This window comes from Oncorhynchus clarkii, chromosome 9, assembly GCF_045791955.1.
Source record: "Oncorhynchus clarkii lewisi isolate Uvic-CL-2024 chromosome 9, UVic_Ocla_1.0, whole genome shotgun sequence".
Taxonomy (NCBI): domain Eukaryota; kingdom Metazoa; phylum Chordata; class Actinopteri; order Salmoniformes; family Salmonidae; genus Oncorhynchus; species Oncorhynchus clarkii.
The window spans coordinates 4,502,718-4,522,898 of NC_092155.1; the positions used below are offsets into that span (position 1 = coordinate 4,502,718).

The following is a 20,181-nucleotide window of genomic DNA, read 5'->3' on the forward strand; positions in this document are numbered from 1 at the left end:
GGTAGATGAAGGTATGGTGAAGGTATGGTGGAGGTAGATGAAGATATGGTGGAGGTAGATGAAGGTATGGTGGAGGTAGATGAAGGTATAGTGGAGGTAGATGAAGGTATGGTGGAGGTAGATGAAGGTATGGTGAAGGTATGGTGGAGGTAGATGAAGGTATGGTGAAGGTATGGTGGAGGTAGATGAAGGTATGGTGGAGGTAGATGAAGGTATGGTGGAGGTAGATGAAGGTATGGTGGATGTAGATGAAGGTATGGTGGAGGTAGATGAAGGTATGGTGGAGGTAGATGAAGGTATGGTGGAGGTAGATGAAGGTATGGTGGAGGTAGATGAAGGTATTATAGAGGTAGATGACGGTATGGTGGAGGTAGATGAAGGTAGATGAAGGTATGGTGGAGGTAGATGAAGGTATGGTGGAGGTAGATGAAGGTAGATGAAGGTATGGTGGAGGTAGATGAAGGTATGGTGGAGGTAGATGAAGGTATGGTGGAGGTAGATGAAGGTATGGTGAAGGTATGGTGGAGGTAGATGAAGGTATGGTGAAGGTATGGTGGAGGTATGGTGGAGGTATGGTGGAGGTAGATGAAGGTATGGTGAAGGTATGGTGGAGGTAGATGATGGTGGAGGTATGGTGAAGGTATGGTGGAGGTAGATGAAGGTATGGTGGAGGTAGATGAAGGTATGGTGGAGGTAGATGAAGGTATGGTGGAGGTAGATGAAGGTATGGTGAAGGTATGGTGGAGGTATGGTGAAGGTATGGTGGAGGTAGATGAAGGTATGGTGAAGGTATGGTGGAGGTAGATGAAGGTATGGTGAAGGTATGGTGGAGGTATGGTGAAGGTATGGTGGAGGTAGATGAAGGTATGGTGAAGGTATGGTGGAGGTAGATGAAGGTATGGTGAAGGTATGGTGGAGGTAGATGAAGGTATGGTGGAGGTAGATGAAGGTATGGTGGAGGTAGATGAAGGTATGGTGGAGGTAGATGAAGGTATGGTGGAGGTAGTTGAAGGTATGGTGGAGGTAGATGAAGGTATGGTGAAGGTATGGTGGAGGTAGATGAAGGTATGGTGAAGGTATGGTGGAGGTAGATGAAGGTATGGTGGAGGTAGATGAAGGTATGGTGGAGGTAGATGAAGGTATGGTGGAGGTAGATGAAGGTAGATGAAGGTATGGTGGAGGTAGATGAAGGTATGGTGGAGGTAGATGAAGGTATGGTAGAGGTAGATGAAGGTAGATGGAGGTAGATGAAGGTAGATGAAGGTATGGTGGAGGTAGATGAAGGTAGATGGAGGTAGATGGAGGTAGATGAAGGTATGGTGGAGGTAGATGAAGGTATGGTGGAGGTAGATGAATGTATGGTGGAGGTAGATGAAGGTATGGTGGAGGTAGATGAAGGTAGATGAAGGTATGGTAGAGGTAGATGAAGGTATGGTGGAGGTAGTTGAAGGTATGGTGAATGTAGATGAAGGTATGGTGGAGGTAGATGAAGGTATGGTGAATGTAGTTGAAGGTATGGTGGAGGTAGATGAAGGTATGGTGGAGGTAAATGAAGCTATGGTGGAGGTAGATGAAGGTATGGTGGAGGTAGATGAAGGTATGGTGGAGGTAGATGAAGGTATGGTGGAGGTAGATGAAGGTATGGTGGAGGTAGATGAAGGTAGATGAAGGTATGGTGGAGGTAGATGAAGGTAGATGAAGGTATGGTGGAGGTAGATGAAGGTATGGTGGAGGTAGATGAAGGTAGATGAAGGTATGGTGGAGGTAGATGAAGGTATGGTGGAGGTAGATGAAGGTATGGTGGAGGTAGATGAAGGTAGATGAAGGTATGGTGGAGGTAGATGAAGGTATGGTGGAGGTAGATGAAGGTAGATGAAGGTATGGTGGAGGTAGATGAAGGTATGGTGGAGGTAGATGAAGGTAGATGAAGGTATGGTGGAGGTAGATGAAGGTATGGTGGAGGTAGATGAAGGTATGGTGGAGGTAGATGAAGGTATGGTGGAGGTAGATGAAGGTATGGTGGAGGTAGATGAAGGTAGATGAAGGTATGGTGGAGGTAGATGAAGGTAGATGAAGGTATGGTGGAGGTAGATGAAGGTAGATGAAGGTATGGTGGAGGTAGATGAAGGTATGATGAAGGTATGGAGGTAGATGAAGGTATGGTGGAGGTAGATGAAGGTAGATGAAGGTATGGTGGAGGTAGATGAAGGTAGATGAAGGTATGGTGGAGGTAGATGAAGGTATGGTGGAGGTAGATGAAGGTATGGTGGAGGTAGATGAAGGTATGGTGGAGGTAGATGAAGGTAGATGAAGGTATGGTGGAGGTAGATGAAGGTATGGTGGAGGTAGATGAAGGTAGATGAAGGTATGGTGGAGGTAGATGAAGGTAAGGTGGAGGTAGATGAAGGTAGATGAAGGTATGGTGGAGGAAGATGAAGGTAGATGAAGGTATGGTGGAGGTAGATGAAGGTATGGTGGAGGTAGATGAAGGTATGGTGGAGGTAGTTGAAGGTATGGTGGAGGTAGATGAAGGTATGGTGGAGGTAGATGAAGGTATGGTGGAGGTAGATGAAGGTATGGTGGAGGTAGATGAAGGTATGGTGGAGGTAGATGAAGGTATTATGGAGGTAGATGAAGGTATGGTGGAGGTAGATGAAGGTAGATGAAGGTATGGTGGAGGTAGATGAAGGTAGATGAAGGTATGGTGGAGGTAGATGAAGGTATGGTGGAGGTAGATGAAGGTATGGTGGAGGTAGATGAAGGTATGGTGGAGGTAGATGAAGGTAAGGTGGAGGTAGATGAAGGTATGGTGGAGGTAGATGAAGGTATGGTGAAGGTATGGTGGAGGTAGATGAAGGTATGGTGGAGGTAGATGAAGGTAGATGAAGGTATGGTGGAGGTAGATGAAGGTAAGGTGGAGGTAGATGAAGGTAGATGAAGGTATGGTGGAGGAAGATGAAGGTAGATGAAGGTATGGTGGAGGAAGATGAAGGTAGATGAAGGTATGGTGGAGGTAGATGAAGGTATGGTGGAGGTATATGAAGGTAGATGAAGGTATGGTGGAGGTAGATGAAGGTATGGTGGAGGTAGATGAAGGTAGATGGAGGTAGATGAAGGTATGGTGGAGGTAGATGAAGGTATGGTGGAGGTAGATGAAGGTATGGTGGAGGTAGATGAAGGTATGGTGGAGGTAGATGAAGGTATGGTGGAGGTAGATGAAGGTATGGTGGAGGTAGATGAAGGTATGGTGGAGTTAGATGAAGGTAGGCTTGCTCTGCACTTTGTGAGTGTGTGTTATTTTGTCACAGATGAAGTAGCAAGTCTAATGATCTCTCCCTGTCTCTCTCTCCCCCCCCCCTCACTCTTTCCCGCTGTCTCTCCCCCCCCCCCCCCTCTTTCCCTGTCTTTCCCACTGTCTCCCTTCCCTCTCTTTGCCTGTCTCTCCCCCCCCTCTTTCCCTGTCTTTCCCACTGCCCCCCCCCCCCTATTTCCCTGTCTCTCCCGCTGTCTCCCTCTCTCCCCCCCTCTTTCCCTGTCTTTACCGCTGTCTCCCCCCCCCCCTCTCTTTCCCGCTGTCTCCCCCCCCCCCCCCCGTCTTTCCCTGTCTTTCCCGCCGTCTACCCCCCCCCCCTCCCCCTCCCCGCTGTCTCCCCCCTGTCTCTACCAGGCAGGGGAGGTAGTAACAGAGGTGGTGACAGTAGATGAGGAGTGGTATCTGGCGGATACTACCTGACACTGCTTCCTGACAGCTGCAAATAGCCCTATGTGATATATATATATATATATATATATATATATATATAAACTGCAATGCCATAAGTATGTGGACACCCCTTCAAATTAGTGGATTCAGCTATTTCAGCCACACCCGTTGCTGACAGGTGTGTAAAATCGAGCGCGTCGCTTCGCGATCTCCATAGACAAACATTGGCAGTAGAATGGCCCGTACTGAAGAGCTCGGTGACTTTCAACGTGGGCAGCGTCACAGGATGCCACCTGTTTGACAAGTCAGTTCGTCAAGAGCTGCCCCGGTCACCTGTAAGTGTTGATATTGTGAAGTGGTGTGAAGCTCACCTCTTATTGGACTCTGGAGCAGAGGAAAACGCGTTCTCTGGAGTGATGAATCGCGCTTCACCATCTGGCAGTCCGACGGACGAATCTGGGTTTGGCGGATGCCAGGAGAACGCTACCTGCCCCAATGCATAGTGGCAACTGTAAAGTTTGGTGGAGGAGGAATAATGGTCTGGGGCTGCTTTTCATGGTTTGGGCCCCTTAGTTCCAGTGTGTCGGGAAATGAAGGGAAATCTTAACGCTACAGCAAACAATGACATTCTAGACGATTCTGTGCTTCCTACTTTATGGCAACAGTTTGGGACAGACCCTTTTCCTGTTTCAGCATGACAATGTCCCCGTACACAAAGCGAGTTCCATACAGAAATGGTTTGTTGAAATCAGTGTGGAAGAACTTGACTGGCCTTCACAGAGCCCTGACTTCAACCCATCGAACACCTTTGGTATGAATTGCAAGTCCCCGCAGCAATGTTCCAACATCTAGTGGAAAGTCTTCCCAGAAGAGTGGAGGCTGTTATAGCAGCAAATTGGGGACCAACTCCATATTAATTCCCATGATTTTTGAATGAGATGTTCGACGAGCAGGTGTCCACATACTTTTGGTAATGTAGTGTATCTTTGAATATGTGCCTTCAGAAAATATTCATACCCCTTGACTTATTCCATATTTTGTTTTACAGCCTGAAGTCAAAATTGATTAAAATTTTTTTTTTTTCTCACAGATCTACACACAATACCCCATAATGACATCACAATACCCCATAATGACATCACAATACCCCATAATGGCATCACAATACCCCATAATGACATCACAATACCCCATAATCACATCACAATACCCCATAATGACATCACAATACCCCATAATGGCATCACAATACCCCATAATGACATCACAATACCCCATAATCACATCACAATACCCCATAATGACAAAGTGAAAACATGTTCTTAGAAATGTTTGCAAATTTATTGAAAAATGAAATGCAGAAATATCTAAATTTACAATAGTATTTACACCCCCGAGTCAATACTTTGTAGAAGCACCATTGACAGTAAGTCTTTCTGGGTAAATCTCCTAAGAGCTTTCCACACGTGGATTGTGTAACATTTACCTATTTAGAATTTTCAAAATTCTTCAAGCTCTGCCAAATTGGTTGTTGATCATTGCTAGACAAATTATTTGAATAATACATTTATTCTATATCAAGAAGAGGATTCGATCAAAACTAGGCCATTCAGGAACATTCCATGACGTCTTGGTGAGCAACTCCAGTGTATATTGGGCCTTGTGTTTTAGGTTATTGTCCTGCTGAAAGGTGAATTCATCTCCCAGTGTCTGTTGGAAAGCAGACTGATCCAGGTTTTCCTCTAGGATTTTGCCTGTGCTTAGCTCAATTCCATTTATTTTTTTATCCTGAAAAACTACCTAGTCCTAAAGGATTTCAAGCATACCCATAACATGATGCAGCCACCACCATGCTTCAAAATATGAAGCATGGCACTCAGTGATGTGTTGTATTTCCCCAAACATAATGCTTTGTATTCAGGACAAAAAGTAAATTTCTTTGACACATTTTTTGCCGTTTTTAACTAAGTGCCTTGGTTTGGAATATTTGTATTCTGTACAGGCGTCCTTTTCCCTCTGTCCTGGTCTTTGTGGTTGAATCTGTGTTTGAAATTCCCTGCTCTACTGAGGGACCTTACAGATGTGTGGAGGCACAGAGATGAGGATGTCATTAATAACATCATGTTAAACACTATTATTACACACAGAGTGAGTCCATGCAACTTATGTGACTTGTTAAGCACATGTTTACTCCTGAACTTATTTAGGTTTACTATAACAAAAGGGGTTGAGTACTTATTGACTCAAGACATTTCAGCTTTTTCATTTTTTTAATTCATTTGTAAACATTTCTAAAAAAACATATTTCCACTTTGATATTATGGGGTATTGTGGTTAGGACAGTGATACAAAATCTCAATTGAATCCATTTTAAATTCCGTCTGTAACAGAACAGCGTGGAAGAAGGCAAGGGGTGTGAATATACACTGAGTATAAAAAGCATTGCTGAATCCAGGTAAAACCCATGATGTTTTTTATCGATTTTGACATCCACTTTAATCAAGTGTAGATGAAGAGAAGGATACAGATTAAAGATTCTTGAGCCTTGGTGTATCGGTGCCATTCAGAAGGTGAACGGACAAGACAAAATATTGAATTGCCTTTGAACCGGGGTATGGTGTTAGGTGCCAGGCGCACCGGTTTGTGTCAAGAACTTCCAACGCTGCTGGGTTTTTTCACGCTCAACCGTTTCCTGTTTGTATTAAGAATGGTCCACCAAGCAAAGGAGGTCCAACCAACTTGCCACAACTGTGGGAAGCATTCGAGTCAACGTGGGCCAGTATCACTGTGTGGAACGCTTTCCACACTTTTTGTAGAGTCCATGTCCTGACGAATTGAGGCCGTTCTGAGGGCAAGAGGGGGGTGCAATTGAATGTTAGCAAGGTGTTCCTGATGTTTTGTCCACTGTGTATATAGCAGGTCTGTGTGGGTGTGTGAGGTACAGGGACTGAGAGAGAAAGTGTTTGTTACGCGAATGAATGACTGTGTGTTGTAGTACTGATGTGGTTGATGAGCATTCTGTTTACATCTCAGTATGATAAGGAATAGATCGAAAACAGTTTGGCAAACTACCCTCCACATAGACACCAAACTACCCTCCATAGACACCAAACCACCCTCCATATAGACACCAAACTACCCTCCATAGACACCAAACTACCCTCCACATAGACACCAAACTACCCTCCATAGACACCAAACCACCCTCCATATAGACACCAAACTACCCTCCATAGACACCGAACTACCCTCCATATAGACACCAAACTACCCTCCATAGACACCAAACTACCCTCCACATAGACACCAACCTACCCTCCATAGACACCAAACTACCCTCCATATTGACACCAAACTACCCTCCACATTGACACCAAACTACCCTCCACATTGACACCAAACTACCCTCCACATTGACACCAAACTACCCTCCACATTGACACCAAACTACCCTCCACATAGACACCAAACTACCCTCCATATTGACACCAAACTACCCTCCACATTGACACCAAACTACCCTCCATATTGACACCAAACTACCCTCCACATGGACACCAAACTACCCTCCATATTGACACCAAACTACCCTCCACATTGACACCAAACTACCCTTCATATTGACACCAAACCACCCTCCATATTGACACCAAACTACCCTCCATATTGACACCAAACTACCCTCCATAGACACCAAACTACCCTCCACATTGACACCAAACCACCCTCCATATTGACACCAAACTACCCTCCATATTGACACCAAACTACCCTCTATATTGACACCAAACCACCCTCCATAGACACCAAACTACCCTCCACATTGACACCAAACTACCCTCCATATTGACACCAAACTACCCTTCATATTGACACCAAACCACCCTCCATATTGACACCAAACTACCCTCCATATTGACACCAAACTACCCTCCATATTGACACCAAACCACCCTCCATATTGACACCAAACTACCCTCCATATTGACACCAAACCACCCTCCATATTGACACCAAACCACCCTCCATATTGACACCAAACCACCCTCCATAGACACCAAACCACCCTCCATATTGACACCAAACTACCCTCCATATTGACACCAAACCACCCTCCATATTGACACCAAACTACCCTCCATATTGACACCAAACTACCCTCCATATTGACACCAAACCACCCTCCATATTGACACCAAACTACCCTCCATAGACACCAAACCACCCTCCATATTGACACCAAACCACCCTCCATATTGACACCAAACTACCCTCCATAGACACCAAACCACCCTCCATATTGACACCAAACTACCCTCCATATTGACACCAAACCACCCTCCATATTGACACCAAACTACCCTCCATATTGACACCAAACTACCCTCCATATTGACACCAAACCACCCTCCATATTGACACCAAACTACCCTCCATAGACACCAAACCACCCTCCATATTGACACCAAACCACCCTCCATATTGACACCAAACTACCCTCCATAAACACCAAACCACCCTCCATATTGACACCAAACTACCCTCCATATTGCATCTCAGTACTTTACTTTGGTGCCAAAATGGCAGCCCTTGTAATTCTACATGTGAAACCGTTTGCTGAATCCTGTTGAATCTATCCCAGTATCAGAATGTCACCAGCAAGCCAGCCTTACAGCACAGTGCTTTTCAACCGTAGAAATAGAATTACTAGAATGGTCATCCACATTCGAGTCTATGGGTATGTGACGGGTGGTGCCGTGCCTTGAGTGTACCCAATGGGGGTGCAGTTCAATTGCCATTTTCTGAAGGTCTGTTAAACCATTCCAGTGGTTTGTATTTCTTTTGTTTTTAACCTGATCCTGTATTTCATAAGGTAACCTAGTGGTCACTTTCTAATGGGGGGGGGTGAATCCTAATTTTCATTCAGTCTGTGAAAAATGTGACTTAAGTGGAGGTTGGTTTTCTTTCTCTCTGTGTTAAACTGCTTTGTGTCTTTACATACTGCATAACTGGATGTTCCATACAGGCTTTTTAATCCAAATAAACATGTTTTAATACTAGCGGTTCTATGACTCGTTGTTTCTCTGGTGGTTGGCAAAGGCAGGAAGTCATCTACATGTAACCAATCAACGACCGGTAGTCAAGATGGAGTCTACATGTAACCAATCAATGACCGGTAGTCTAGATGGAGTCTACAAGTAACCAATCAACGACCGGTAGTCTAGATGGAGTCTACAAGTAACCAATCAACGACCGGTAGTCTAGATGGAGTCTACAAGTAACCAATCAACGACCGGTAGTCAAGATGGAGTCTACAAGTAACCAATCAACGACCGGTAGTCAAGATGGAGTCTACAAGTAACCAATCAACGACCGGTAGTCAAGATGGAGTCTACAAGTAACCAATCAACGACCGGTAGTCAAGATGGAGTCTACAAGTAACCAATCAACGACCGGTAGTCAAGATGGAGTCTACAAGTAACCAATCAACGACCGGTAGTCAAGATGGAGTCTACAAGTAACCAATCAACGACCGGTAGTCAAGATGGAGTCTACAAGTAACCAATCAACGACCGGTAGTCAAGATGGAGTCTACATGTAACCAATCAACGACCGGTAGTCAAGATGGAGTCTACATGTAACCAATCAACGACCGGTAGTCAAGATGGAGTCTACAAGTAACCAATCAACGACCGGTAGTCAAGATGGAGTCTACAAGTAACCAATCAACGACCGGTAGTCAAGATGGAGTCTACATGTAACCAATCAACGACCGGTAGTCAAGATGGAGTCTACAAGTAACCAATCAACGACCGGTAGTCAAGATGGAGTCTACAAGTAACCAATCAACGACCGGTAGTCAAGATGGAGTCTACAAGTAACCAATCAACGACCGGTAGTCAAGATGGAGTCTACAAGTAACCAATCAACGACCGGTAGTCAAGATGGAGTCTACAAGTAACCAATCAACGACCGGTAGTCAAGATGGAGTCTACAAGTATCAATCAACGACCGGTAGTCAAGATGGAGTCTACAAGTATCAATCAACGACCGGTAGTCAAGATGGAGTCTACAAGTAACCAATCAACGACCGGTAGTCAAGATGGAGTCTACAAGTAACCAATCAACGACCGGTAGTCAAGATGGAGTCTACAAGTATCAATCAACGACCGGTAGTCAAGATGGAGTCTACAAGTATCAATCAACGACCGGTAGTCAAGATGTCATCTTTTATTCTCACTGTTTGATGTATTGTTGCAGATACAAACCATAACACTCCCAGATCTCTTCATCATCATCAAACCAGGTCGTTTTAACATATACCCCTCCCAGACACACAATACACCTCTTCATCATCATCATCATCAAACCTGATCGTTTTAACATATACCCCTCCCAGACACACAATACATCTCTTCATCATCATCATCCTCAAACCTGGTCGTTTTAACATATACCCCTCCCAGACACACAATACATCTCTTCATCATGCTTTCTAAATACACTAACAATCAAATTAAACTACTTACTATAATATTTCACATTTTTTTTATAACTGTAAAATAAATATAATCATACTTAGTGACAGTACATAATTGGCCCCATTTCATATAACAGATGACATTTTCTGGCCAGCGTCTTCTGAGGCGCAGAGACACCATTCAAAACGTCTACTGACTCATTACAACTTCAGCTTTACGCATCAGGTGAATTCGTCCCTCTGTGACACAGAAGAAAGTGATCTTATTTCAATTCTACGAGATAACTTAGTATTGTTTCATATCGAGAGCTCTACATTCGGCATGATAATATTTGTGAGATAAGCCTGTCTGCTAGAGTCGCATTTCATATGCCGTAATGTCAGCAGAGCTGGAAGGTTCACAACCAGGGGATCCGTGGTCTGGATAGGCCAGACAATGTGATGTGTTGCTCCCCTATGCAAATGGGCGTGTCAGATTTGACATACTGCATTTCAGACGCGAGCGGAGAATGGTATGCGAAGCGGGACAACCGGAGCTGTCATCGAGTGTTGCGCCGTTCACAGAGCGCTCTGTACACGACAGAGTACGGAGCGTAGTCCTTCCAGTAGCGCTCACACCAAGTCATCTATTTGTGTGCCCCTTGCTTTATCTACTGTTCATGGAGTTCACTAAATAGTTTCATACAGAAACCGATAGAACACACAGGTGCAAAATCAAAGAGGTGACTTACAAAGATGAGGACCAAGAGAGGGAGTGTGGTGATGTAACGTCCACAACTAAAGAATCACTGCGGAATCTGAGAAGACACGTATCCTGGAAGCATGACGGTGTACTTACCACGTCCACATGCTAACAGAAGGGAGCGAGGTGGGTAGAAAACGATAGCAACGAAGTGTGTCATTGTAGCAAAGTATTTATAAACTACAAATCTGATCTATTCAAAGTTACCTTCATTAATGTTCTATTATCTATACAAAAGGCCATCATTGATTTTGGCCCAATAGGCCTGACATATTCCCACGTTCAAGGAGCTTTCTGTTTTGATTGGGTTATTTTACAACAACTCTGCATCTCTGGCCAGTCTGCCAAGAGTGGCCAAACGGGTGTTTAGCGTCCCCAGTGGCTCTGCCAGCACAGAGAGGACATTTTCCGGTGTGGTACGGTTCTCCAGGCACCGTTCCATGAACCCGAAGCCCCAGACTGGCCAGACTCGTGTTTCTTAAATATTAATTCAAAAGGCACTGTAGACTGAGCCTAACGAGGCTTTTTTTTTCGTTAAAATTATCTTTCATTCTAAAGTAAGTCACAGCCTATATGCGTATTTTTTTTTTAGACTATAATGATTTAATACAACGAAATGTTTCAATGCCGCACGCTTTTATGTCCCTACCAGCATATTGTGTCACACTCGCAAATTCTTCACAATGTATTTCTTTTTAGGCTATAGCCTTCAAATAACACAGCCGAAATAATTCACTTTTGCTCCTTCTTAGACTTCCTGTTTGGCTCCTGACCTATTTAGAGTGTTAATATGCTGTTTAATATGACATGTAGCCGATGAGCAGGATTTCCGACCGACTGTTCAACAGATCTCAAGGACACATGAGACACAAAACATCTTGATTGAACCAGTCCAGAACCGTTTAAAGTGCCCTTAAAATAAAAATCTAATAAATACTCATTCCTATAATTCACAGTGTTAAATAACACTGTGAGAACAATATTTATTTGTGAACAAATGTTACATTTTGTCACTATAATAAGGTTGGTTGCAACTTGAAAATCGTTGTGGATGTCTGGTGCCGCCCAAGTCGACTACAAAACCCACAATGCAATGCGCTCGATGGGCTGGCAAGCAAGCGTAGCTTCACCCAATAATACCAAAGTCAATATCAGCGTATCAAGTAGCTAGCTAGCTGTAAAATCACCTTATTAACAAACTGCACGATCAATTTAGGAGTCTACAATCTCACCATGTTCAAACTGCAGATTGATGTTCCTCAGACTGGAGTCTGACATTCAACAACGGCACCTGCAACTCACCCCTAGACTGAAGAGGCAAACAGGAGAGATGTGTTGGACCCTCCTGTTAAATGACACATTTGTAGAAGTAGGAATATCGCTAAAATATGATCAATGAGAAGACAACCTCCCGCGTTGACGTCGACCAGTATTGAAATCTGACATACATGAAAGAAGTTTTCGCGATTTAAAACTCATGTTACCATTAACTACGCTACGTCAAACCGGATGGATTTCTGCCTGCTTTTATGGCAATAGCTCAGAGATTAAACATGAAATGACCCCCCAGGAAACGATAGATCATCGCTCAAAGATGCACAAAAACAATATAACATTAAAAATGGGTGAATCTTTAATTTAACATTTAAGAGGGAAGGATCACATAATTCCATCCATGTCATCGGGAAGGATCAGCCAATTAATTATACTCGTGAGTAAACATTCCATCACTGCGCAGAGGGCAGTAAATCATCAACCTTGGCGTTATACCTGTTCCCGACAACACCCTCCAGGGGGCAGTACGCACCCATTCAGTTTGTTTACCAAGTCATAGAAGTAGTAGAAGAAGAAAAATGGCACTATGGTGGACCTTACTGAATCCTTTCTCGTCTATGGTGGACCTCACTGAATCCTTTATCGTCTATGGTGGACCTTACTGAATCCTTTCTCGTCTATGGTGGACCTCACTGAATCCTTTATCGTCTATGGTGGACCTCACTGAATCCTTTATCGTCTATGGTGGACCTCACTGAATCCTTTATCGTCTATGGTGGACCTCACTGAATCCTTTATCGTCTATGGTGGACCTTACTGAATCCTTTATCGTCTATGGTGGACCTCACTGAATCCTTTATCGTCTATGGTGGACCTCACTGAATCCTTTATCGTCTATGGTGGACCTTACTGAATCCTTTATCGTCTATGGTGGACCTTACTGAATCCTTTATCGTCTATGGTGGACCTTACTGAATCCTTTATCGTCTATGGTGGACCTTACTGAATCCTTTATCGTCTATGGTGGACCTTACTGAATCCTTTATCGTCTATGGTGGACCTTACTGAATCCTTTATCGTCTATGGTGGACCTTACTGAATCCTTTATCGTCTATGGTGGACCTTACTGAATCTTTTCTTGTCTATGGTGGACCTTACTGAATCCTTTATCGTCTATGGTGGACCTTACTGAATCCTTTATCGTCTATGGTGGACCTTACTGAATCCTTTATCGTCTATGGTGGACCTTACTGAATCCTTTATCGTCTATGGTGGACCTTACTGAATCCTTTCTCGTCTATGGTGGACCTTACTGAATCCTTTATCGTCTATGGTGGACCTTACTGAATCCTTTCTCGTCTATGGTGGACCTTACTGAATCCTTTCTCGTCTATGGTGGACCTTACTGAATCCTTTATTGTCTATGGATGTCAAGGAAATTAGGCAGTCCAAGACTATTAGGATGTGGCCAAGTTTCAAAATGGCACCCGCCCTCCCCCAAACTACCCCCCCCCCCACCCCCCCATCCTGCTAACTATCCCCCACCCCTCCCCCAAACTATCCCTCACCCCTCCCCACCACTCCCCCAAACTATCCCCCACCACTCCCCCAAACTATCCCCCACCACTCACCCAAACTATCCCCCACCCCTCCCCCAAACTATCCCTCACCCAAAATATCCCCCACCACTCCCCCAAACTATCCCCCACCCCTCCCCCAAACTATCCCTCACCACTCCCCCACACTGCTACATTCTCTAAAGCACAACTCACACATATATACGGTAGAAACTCTATTCTCCACAGTGTACTCTATTCTCCACAGTATACTATATTCTCCACAGTATACTCTATTCTCCACAGTATACTCTATTCCCCACAGTATACTCTATTCTCCACAGTATACTCCATTCTCCACAGTATACTCTATTCTCCACAGTATACTCCATTCTCCACAGTATACTCTATTCTCCACAGTATACTCTATTCTCCACAGTATACTCCATTCTCCACAGTATACTCTATTCTCCATAGTATACTCCATTCTTGTAATCTTTGCGAGTGAGAAAAGGGGAGGGAAAGATGAGCTACATATGAGTTAGAGAGGACTGAGACCAGAAAGAGAAAGTTAGGAGAGAGAGCGGGGGGGAGAAAGAGAGCGAGAGATATATATATGTTTTGGAGGGGTACTGTGCAGTATTTTATCTGAGGTTGTTGTTATAATACAGTCTACACTTCTGTCCAAACAACCCCTTCTCCAGCTCTCGTCTCCTCAGCTAGGAGAAGGAGCTAGGGACTGAAATGGAAAATGGCCCACATCCTAAATGGACTCTACGCACTTCTGTCCTATCAACCCCTTCTCCAGCTCTCGTCTCCTCAGCTAGGAGAAGGAGCTAGGGACTGAAATGGAAAATGGCCCGCATCCTAAATGGACTCACAACGCACTTGTGGAGATCTGGATTTGATAGGCGTAAGCAATATGGTAGCTTACACCTTGCCCTCTGATAGGCGAGGTGGAAGTTTCACCATATTGCTAACACCATTCAAATCCTCTCAGATCTCCACACCCAACATAGGGCGCAGGGTCGAGGGCTCCGTTTGGGCCTCTCTCTTCTCGCCTATAAGAGAAGAGCCCAGGGAAGGGATTGCCAACTCTTTTCTAAGGCCGCGTATCCATTTAATTTTTTGGAACTCAGTCGGGCTCACAACTTACTGTTGCTAGGTAGAATAGTAGAATACACAAGGTGAAGTCAGGTTGTGCATCAGCAGTTTTTCTCTTGTTATGTCAGTCACCGACAGTCACCCAATTGGCCCATGTCAGCTACATGTTTTTAGATTGGTTACTTAGTCTAATTATGTTAATTAGTCTAGCCAGCTATCTAAACTGGTAGGAATCATGGTCAAATTATGTTAATTAGTCTAGCCAGCTATCTGAACTGGTAGGAATCATGGTGTAATTATGTTAATTAGTCTAGCCAGCTATCTAAACTGGTAGGAATCATGGTCTCCTGGTGTTAATTAGTCTAGCCAGCTATCTAAACTGGTAGGAATCATGGTGTAATTATGTTAATTAGTCTAGCCAGCTATCTAAACTGGTAGGGATCATGGTCTAATTATGTTAATTAGTCTAGCCAGCTATCTAAACTGGTAGGGATCATGGTGTAATTATATTAATTAGTCTAGCCAGCTATCTAAACTGGTAGGAATAATGGTCAAATTATGTTAATTAGTCTAGCCAGCTATCTAAACTGGTAGGAATCATGGTGTAATTATGTTAATTAGTCTAGCCAGCTATCTAAACTGGTAGGAATCATGGTGTAATTATGTTAATTCGTCTAGCCAGCTATCTAAACTGGTAGGAATCATGGTCTCCTGGTATTAATTAGTCTAGCCAGCTATCTAAACTGGTAGGAATCATGGTGTAATTATGTTAATTAGTCTAGCCAGCTATCTAAACTGGTAGGAATCATGGTCTCCTGGTGTTAATTAGTCTAGCCAGCTATCTAAACTGGTAGGAATCATGGTCTCCTGGTGTTAATTAGTCTAGCCAGCTATCTAAACTGGTAGGAATTATGGTGTAACTATGTTAATTAGTCTAGCCAGCTATCTAAACTGGTAGGAATCATGGTCTCCTGGTGTTAATTAGTCTAGCCAGCTATCTAAACTGGTAGGAATCATGGTCTAATTATGTTAATTAGTCTAGCCAGCTATCTAAACTGGTAGGAATCATGGTCTCCTGGTGTTAATTAGTCTAGCCAGCTATCTAAACTGGTAGGAATCATGGTGTGATTATGTTAATTAGTCTAGCCAGCTATCTAAACTGGTAGGGATCATGGTGTGATTATGTTAATTAGTCTAGCCAGCTATCTAAACTGGTAGGAATCATGGTCTAATTATGTTAATTAGTCTAGCCAGCTATCTAAACTGGTAGGAATCATGGTCTAATTATGTTAATTAGTCTAGCCAGCTATCTAAACTGGTAGGAATCATGGTGTAATTATGTTAATTAGTCTAGCCAGCTATCTGAACTGGTAGGGATCATGGTGTAATTATGTTAATTAGTCTAGCCAGCTATCTGAACTGGTAGGAATCATGGTGTAATTATGTTAATTAGTCTAGCCAGCTATCTAAACTGGTAGGAATCATGGTCTAATTATGTTAATTCGTCTAGCCAGCTATCTAATCTGGTAGGAATCATGGTGTAATTATGTGAATTAGTCTAGCCAGCTATCTAAACTGGTAGGGATCATGGTGTAATTATGTTAATTAGTCTAGCCAGCTATCTGAACTGGTAGGAATCATGGTGTAATTATGTTAATTAGTCTAGCCAGCTATCTAAACTGGTAGGAATCATTGTGTAATTATGTTAATTAGTCTAGCTAGCTATCTGAACTGGTAGGAATAATGGTGTAATTATGTTAATTAGTCTAGCTAGCTATCTAAACTGGTAGGGATCATGGTGTAATTATGTTAATTAGTCTAGCCAGCTATCTAAACTGGTAGGAATCATGGTGTAATTATGTTTATTAGTCTAGCCAGCTATCTAAACTGGTAGGGATCATGGTGTAATTATGTTAATTAGTCTAGCCAGCTATCTAATCTGGTAGGAATCATGGTGTAATTATGTTTATTAGTCTAGCCAGCTATCTAAACTGGTAGGGATCATGGTGTAATTATGTTAATTAGTCTAGCCAGCTATCATGGGCTCCCATTGATTTTGTTTGTCACTCTCATTCAGATATCATATTAAAAACGGCAAACATTTCTCTCCGCCCACATGGCAAAATGTGTAGAATTGCAGGAAATGAGTTATAAAATTGCTAAATCTTCACTCCGCCCACGAGCCACCGCTGCCCCTCGTGATGAGTTCAGATTGTTGGTGGCTCCCACCCCCATCAAAGTTGCCCATCCCTTGCCTAGGGGATGAAATGGGACGTGTCCTCAGCAGAGGTAACAGATTTAGTGTTGGGATTAGTAGTGTTGTTGTGGACGGGGCTACTCTGTGCTGCCGGGGTCATAGGGGCAAAGGTCGGGGTTGTAGGGGTCACTGGAAGGTCAGGGGTCACCGTAGCTGAAGATAATGTCTCTGTGTTCACGTTTCTGCCCTCCAGAGTGGCCTCGTCCTGCAAAACACACACACACACACGTTTATTCAGATGAGGGTAGAGGACGTTGTGGAGTTTGTTGGTCATTGTGTAGGTGACGTGTGTGTGTGTGGGGGCCTACCGTAACCCAGGGGTGTGAGAGAACCTCCTCTGCTGAATAACGAATGTCCGCGTTCACCTGCAGCATCTGACCAATCAGCATCTAGGAAAGACGTCATGTGACAGTCAGTATGCAACGCAGAAGCCATGTTTTCAAGGGCAATTACTGAACTGCGAATATTTGTATTCCAATACACTACGTGGTGCAGTGTACCATCTACTGTTATACCATCTACTATACTACTGTACCATCTACTGTTATACCATCTATCTACTGTTATACCATCTATCTACTGTTATACCATCTATCTACTGTTATACCATCTATCTACTGTTATACCATATCTACTGTTATACCATCTACTGTTATACCATCTACTGTTATACCATCTATCTACTGTTATACCATCTATCTACTGTTATACCATCTATCTACTGTTATACCATCTATCTACTGTTATACCATCTACTGTTATACCATCTACTGTTATACCATCTACTGTTATACCATCTACTGTTATACCATCTACTGTTATACCATCTACTGTTATACCATCTACTGTTATACCATCTATCTACTGTTATACCATCTATCTACTGTTATACCATCTATCTACTGTTATACCATCTATCTACTGTTATACCATCTATCTAATGTTATACCATCTATCTACTGTTATACCATCTATCTACTGTTATACCATCTATCTACTGTTATACCATCTATCTACTGTTATACCATCTACTGTTATACTATCTACTGTTATACCATCTATCTACTGTTATACCATCTACTGTTATACCATCTATCTACTGTTATACCATCTATCTACTGTTATACCATCTATCTACTGTTATACCATCTACTGTTATACCATCTATCTACTGTTATACCATCTATCTACTGTTATACCATCTATCTACTGTTATACCATCTATCTACTGTTATACCATCTATCTATTGTTATACCATCTATCTATTGTTATACCATCTATCTACTGTTATACCATCTATCTATTGTTATACCATCTATCTACTGTTATACCATCTACTGTTATACCATCTACTGTTATACCATCTATCTACTGTTATACCATCTATCTACTGTTATACCATCTACTGTTATACCATCTACTGTTATACCATCTATCTACTGTTATACCATCTACTGCTATACCATCTACTGTTATACCATCTACTGTTATACCATCTATCTACTGTTATACCATCTATCTATTGTTATACCATCTATCTACTGTTATACCATCTACTGTTATACCATCTACTGTTATACCATCTACTGTTATACCATCTATCTACTGTTATACCATCTACTGTTATACCATCTACTGTTATACCATCTATCTACTGTTATACCATCTACTGCTATACCATCTACTGTTATACCATCTACTGTTATACCATCTATCTACTGTTATACCATCTACTGTTATACCATCTATCTACTGTTATACCATCTATCTACTGTTATACCATCTACTGTTATACCATCTACTGTTATACCATCTACTGTTATACCATCTATCTACTGTTATACCATCTATCTACTGTTATACCATCTACTGTTATACCATCTACTGTTATACCATCTATCTACTGTTATACCATCTACTGCTATACCATCTACTGTTATACCATCTACTGTTATACCATCTATCTACTGTTATACCATCTACTGTTATACCATCTATCTACTGTTATACCATCTATCTACTGTTATACCATCTATCTACTGTTATACCATCTATCTACTGTTATACCATCTACTGTTATACCATCTACTGTTATACCATCTATCTACTGTTATACCATCTATCTATTGTTATACCATCTATCTACTGTTATACCATCTACTGTTATACCATCTACTGTTATACCATCTACTGTTATACCATCTATCTACTGTTATACCATCTATCTACTGTTATACCATCTACTGTTATACCATCTACTGTTATACCATCTATCTACTGTTATACCATCTACTGCTATACCATCTACTGTTATACCATCTACTGTTATACCATCTATCTACTGTTATACCATCTACTGTTATACCATCTATCTACTGTTATACCATCTATCTACTGTTATACCATCTATCTACTGTTATACCATCTATCTACTGTTATACCATCTATCTACTGTTATACCATCTATCTATTGTTATACCATCTATCTATTGTTATACCATCTATCTACTGTTATACCATCTATCTATTGTTATACCATCTATCTACTGTTATACCATCTACTGTTATACCATCTACTGTTATACCATCTACTGTTATACCATCTATCTACTGTTATACCATCTATCTACTGTTATACCATCTACTGTTATACCATCTACTGTTATACCATCTATCTACTGTTATACCATCTACTGCTATACCATCTACTGTTATACCATCTACTGTTATACCATCTATCTACTGTTATACCATCTATCTATTGTTATACCATCTATCTACTGTTATACCATCTACTGTTATACCATCTACTGTTATACCATCTACTGTTATACCATCTATCTACTGTTATACCATCTATCTACTGTTATACCATCTACTGTTATACCATCTACTGTTATACCATCTATCTACTGTTATACCATCTACTGCTATACCATCTACTGTTATACCATCTACTGTTATACCATCTATCTACTGTTATACCATCTACTGTTATACCATCTACTGTTATAGCATCTACTGTTATACCATCTACTGTTATACCATCTATCTACTGTTAT

General features: G+C 42.3%; 4 protein-coding genes across 5 annotated transcripts in view; 2 read left to right on the plus strand and 2 right to left on the minus strand.

Moving 5' to 3' along the window:
* The window catches only part of LOC139417014 (SH3 domain-containing protein 19-like), a 41,389-nt gene extending 37,656 nt beyond the window's left edge, over positions 1 to 3,733 (plus strand). The window contains exon 15 of the mRNA XM_071166248.1: positions 3,668 to 3,733. Coding sequence (XP_071022349.1) covers positions 3,668 to 3,733 — 66 coding nt within the window. The remainder of the gene's footprint in view (positions 1 to 3,667) is intronic.
* The window catches only part of LOC139415790 (phosphatidylcholine:ceramide cholinephosphotransferase 2-like), a 742,387-nt gene that overhangs the window by 561,136 nt on the left and 161,070 nt on the right, over positions 1 to 20,181 (plus strand). The window lies entirely within an intron of this gene.
* LOC139415792 (galactose-specific lectin nattectin-like) overlaps positions 1 to 20,181 on the minus strand; it is a 1,187,935-nt gene that overhangs the window by 199,854 nt on the left and 967,900 nt on the right. The window lies entirely within an intron of this gene.
* LOC139417056 (serine/threonine-protein kinase DCLK2-like) overlaps positions 16,866 to 20,181 on the minus strand; it is a 44,525-nt gene continuing 41,209 nt past the window's right edge. Inside the window, exons 14-15 of the mRNA XM_071166302.1 lie at positions 17,427 to 17,507; positions 16,866 to 17,323 (exon numbers count right to left, since the gene is read on the minus strand). Coding sequence (XP_071022403.1) covers positions 17,117 to 17,323; positions 17,427 to 17,507 — 288 coding nt within the window. The 3' untranslated portion in view covers positions 16,866 to 17,116. The remainder of the gene's footprint in view (positions 17,324 to 17,426; positions 17,508 to 20,181) is intronic.